The sequence below is a fragment of the Apaloderma vittatum genome, unplaced genomic scaffold (genome assembly GCF_000703405.1).
Source record: "Apaloderma vittatum isolate BGI_N311 unplaced genomic scaffold, ASM70340v1 scaffold1501, whole genome shotgun sequence".
Classification (NCBI taxonomy): Eukaryota; Metazoa; Chordata; class Aves; order Trogoniformes; family Trogonidae; genus Apaloderma; species Apaloderma vittatum.
In genome coordinates, this window is record NW_009698266.1 from 49,430 (window position 1) to 53,432 (window position 4,003).

At 46.4% G+C, this 4,003-nt stretch overlaps 1 protein-coding gene across 1 annotated transcript; it reads right to left on the reverse strand.

Annotated features, from left to right (window-relative positions):
- Positions 1 to 1,864: 1,864 nt before the first annotated feature.
- ATP6V1G1 (ATPase, H+ transporting, lysosomal 13kDa, V1 subunit G1) lies at positions 1,865 to 3,731 on the reverse strand. Its single transcript, XM_009877926.1, has 2 exons — positions 3,582 to 3,731; positions 1,865 to 2,210 (listed from the first exon to the last, which is right to left on the reverse strand). Exons 1-2 carry the CDS (start codon positions 3,729 to 3,731, stop codon positions 2,037 to 2,039), a joined length of 324 nt encoding a protein of 107 aa, XP_009876228.1. The 3' UTR covers positions 1,865 to 2,036.
- Positions 3,732 to 4,003: the final 272 nt, after the last annotated feature.

A 4,003-nucleotide genomic window follows, 5' to 3' on the forward strand; every position in this document is an offset into this window, starting at 1 on the left:
TTACAGCAAATCAGTATTTTTGCAGCATGATGTTCTACAGGGAGTGCCTTGACACCACCTTTTGCCAAGAGGAAATAATCAGGGAAGAGTTCTTCCTCTTCTCCTTCCTCTTACCACCCCAGAGAGCAAGGGTAGAAAGTCCTCATTAACAAAGAGAAAGCTGTGAGCCAACATCAGAAAGTGGAGCACACACTCTATTTTTCCTGGACAGAGTAGGTGTCCTTTACTGATAAGCAGGCGGATGAAATTGCTAATTACAGCCTGGAGCTAGGAGGACTTTTCTGAGGAGTATCATGCTGGAGCCTGAGCACCTGCTCTCAACAGGAAGAAATGTTTCATCTCCAAAGGACGGACTTTAATCAGCATGGCCACAACCTTTTATGAGGCCAGAGCACCTCTCCAGTCATTGGACCAGACTGATTAAAACCGCTTTGATCTTTTTCCCTTTGTACCAACCTGGCTTTTCCCCTGGTCTGACACATTTCACTTTACAGGAGGCTTTTGCTTCGATTTTACAATCCATTTAATAGCTCAAACTCCTAAAGAGACCCTCTCAGAACTAGAGTACGCTACCATAAAATATTACAACAGGAGACACCACAGCAGTCCGCTCTTTCACTGCCCTGTGCGACTGCAGGCAGACATTTGTTCCCTTGTTACGACTTTCAAGCACCCTGCTTCCTCCTTCCCAGCCACAATCAAACTCCAGAGGCCCGAGACTCTTTCCAATGCTTTGCTGAGGGTGTGTGGAAATAGAGGACGCTCTGACCGAGTAACGGCATCAATCAGGTTTCTTGCTTAGATCCCCAGTCTCAGGACTCCTGGGTCTGATCAAGCACATGCTGACCGATGTCTCTTTTCTGCAAAAAGTCTTACACTGAATTCAAGAAGCAAAGATACATTTCATGTTCTGCTGGTGAGAAGGAGAGGAAGAAACTGCTGAAACATGAAACCTCTTGCTGTATTTATGTGTAGTTTTGATTAAAGAGCTAGAAAGCGAGGCACAGACAACCCCGGCACACTTGTTTCACACTGTTCCTGGGTACAGCAGGATGCTGCAGAGTAAAGCATGACCTTGGCACACAGAAAAGGAGTGCCCAGTACCTGACTAAAGGAAAGATAATTACTGCACAGTGCCTGGCTATCAAACTATTCTAGTGAACTGGCAACACTTTATTTCCCCTAATGGTCACAAGAACATTTGTTCCTGAAGGTTTTTCAGAACGATCTGGCAGGTAAAGCATCAGACTGGAGCCAAGAGGAGGAGCTCTGTAATGAGTTTTTAACTTACCTGCTGCGACCTTCAGACATTTGCTGCACCTCTTTATCAATACTCGATGGTCGTCCTTCAGAGTCCAGGCTCCCATGCAACACAGTAAGACCCACCAGCATTCTCACAAGTTGGCAGGAACAAGACTGACTACAGACTTTGGAGTTAAATAAGTGATTTTACTTTCAAGTGTCACAGTGCCAGACTTGTAACTCAAGCTAATGGCAGAATATACAGACAATATTCAATACAAAGAAACTCAAGCACCTGAAAATTATCAGCCAGCGCTGCACAGCCAGAGAATTCTTCTTACAAGGTTTAACCCCTGGACAAAGGTTAACAACACACCAAAAAATGCATTTTGTTCAACAAGAACACAGTTACACAGGTCTAAATTACTGATTCAGGCTCTCCTTTTAAACCTGGCCAGCATCTCTCTCCCCTTTCTACTTCACAGAGGGAAAGCTCTCTCACCAAATACTACCCAGATAAAAAAGGAGCATTAACGTGCCAGCTTGAATATATTTTTAATAACTTAGCACGGATTTAAGACATGGCCATTTAATGTTGGAATAAACTCTGAATCCATGTGGAGAGAGCAACTTAAGAGAACTCCAACGAGATACTGATGACCTACAACTCACCAAAACAATGTAACACATTGACAGGAAAGAACAGTTAAGGTATGGCTAAGAGCTGTACATTCCACCAGAAGCTCAGACATCACTATCAGCACTTCCAGTACGCTTAATACCTTCTCCCACCTCTACCCATTGATGCGGTAGTTCACATGGATTTCAGGTTTGATGTCACACACCAGCGACAAGAGCTGGGAGAGGACCACCTCGCGGTTCTTCTGGAAGTTCTGCTGGATCACACTCATCTTTTCGTGGGTCTCTTTCTCAACTTCAGTGGTGCAGCTCCCGTGAGATCCAAGCGCCTACAATACAGCAAAGGAAAGAGAAAGCTCACGTGCAAGTAGTTTGATAAAGAAAGTACTGTGCCTCACTCTGTCTTTTGTTATTCCAGACTGCCTCAGTGCTTGTCAACCATTAATCTTTGCTCAGGGAAGAACTGCACTTAAAAAAAAGTACTCTTCAATTCTGTGCTCAGATTTCCCACTACTCTTGCCTAAGTCTGTATTTCACCCCAAAGCCATCCTCTTTCATTCACTATATATCAGTGTAGAGCACAAAACTCTGAAGAATGTCTGAAATAAAGGTGCTGCTGTACTGGCAACTGAAACCGGCAACCCCTGGGCACTGCTGTACTAGCTAGTGTTAAGAAAAGTAAGACCCAGGATTTAAGTTAACCACAGTCTTCACATCCCATTGCTTCTACCCTTGGAGAATCTTTACAAAAACCTGACTTTCCAACAAGGCCATGGGCCACGTGGTACGCAGCTTACAATGCCCTTCTTGACCCATAAACAAGGCTAGAAAGAGCAAATTCTCACTACATGTGGGAGAAAAAAGGCACAAAAAATTATGCTGAAATAGACTAGCACCCTGGGACTCAACTTCAGAGAGCTTCTTCTGTCTCTGGGACAGATAAATAAACCAAAACCAGCTGACAGGCAGTGGAGTCTACTTTATTAGCCTGCAGCTGCCTGGTACCACGTGCTTAGAGAGCCAAGCTAACAAGTGATTGTAAAAAGTTAATCTTGACCTACTGACATGGAGGCTACTACGCAGAACAGAGGATGTGGCATTGTGCAAACCAGAAGGTGGACAGAGGGGAAGGTTGCCAGGTCATTTTCTGAAGATTTCAGAACTGACAGAGGCGCCCAGGCAGTGGGAAACAACTTCACCTGGGGAAGGGCCTCAGATCTGCGCCTGCTGGCAACACCTCCTCTCGCTAAGAAGAAAAACACACCCCTTGGGCAACACCACCAAGCGAAATACAAGCCTTACACCTGCTTCAGCAACAGAGCAGCACCTACAAAGCAAGCAGTCTCTACCATGTTAGCATTGTAAAAACAAGCTTCTACTGGAGGAATGAGCTTCGTCTTTTCTGACAACGCTATGTAAAACAGGTTTTGGGAGGCTGCCACCTGTGAGGGCATCAGCCAATATACGAGCTTATTAAGCTAATTCACTGCCAGTCAATAGTTCTGGCTGTTAAGATCCATCGCATTCGGATTCAGTTCCATCAGTTTTTCCACGACACGTGGCTGTGCATCAGAGGAAGGCAGTTAGGGAAGTACTGCTCCACCAACACGTTCCACCCCGAGGGCTGCTCTCAGGGCAGTAATCCCAAAGGCAAGGCTAAGAGGGTGGGTAGGCAACGGTCAATGATCTCGAAAACAAACCGCAGCTTCCTTGGCTTTGAACTCCTTCTCCCTCTGCAGGCGGTACTGCTCAATCTCTGCCTGGGCTTCTTCTTTTGCCTGCTTCAGCCTCCGATTCTTCCCTGTTTCCAGAGAACATAAATTAAAGAAGAGAAAGTATCGACAGCACATTTCCCCATCTCTCCAGCTGCCTGATGCACAACTATTACTACAACGTTTGCTATTGCCTCTGTCTGCAGGAGGCCTCAGCAGGCACCCACCGCCTCGTAGCCCCTCCAGCTGCGGGGTGTTGGCCAACCTCATGAGCACGAGGTCATCCGTGGGCCAGTAAACCATGGCCAAGCTCACTGGGCCATGAGCTTCCACCAGTGGGAACCAGAGAGTTTCTCTGAGCCAGTGGGTGCTTCAGGCAACTGGTGGGTCTGGCCTTGCTCAGGAGAGCG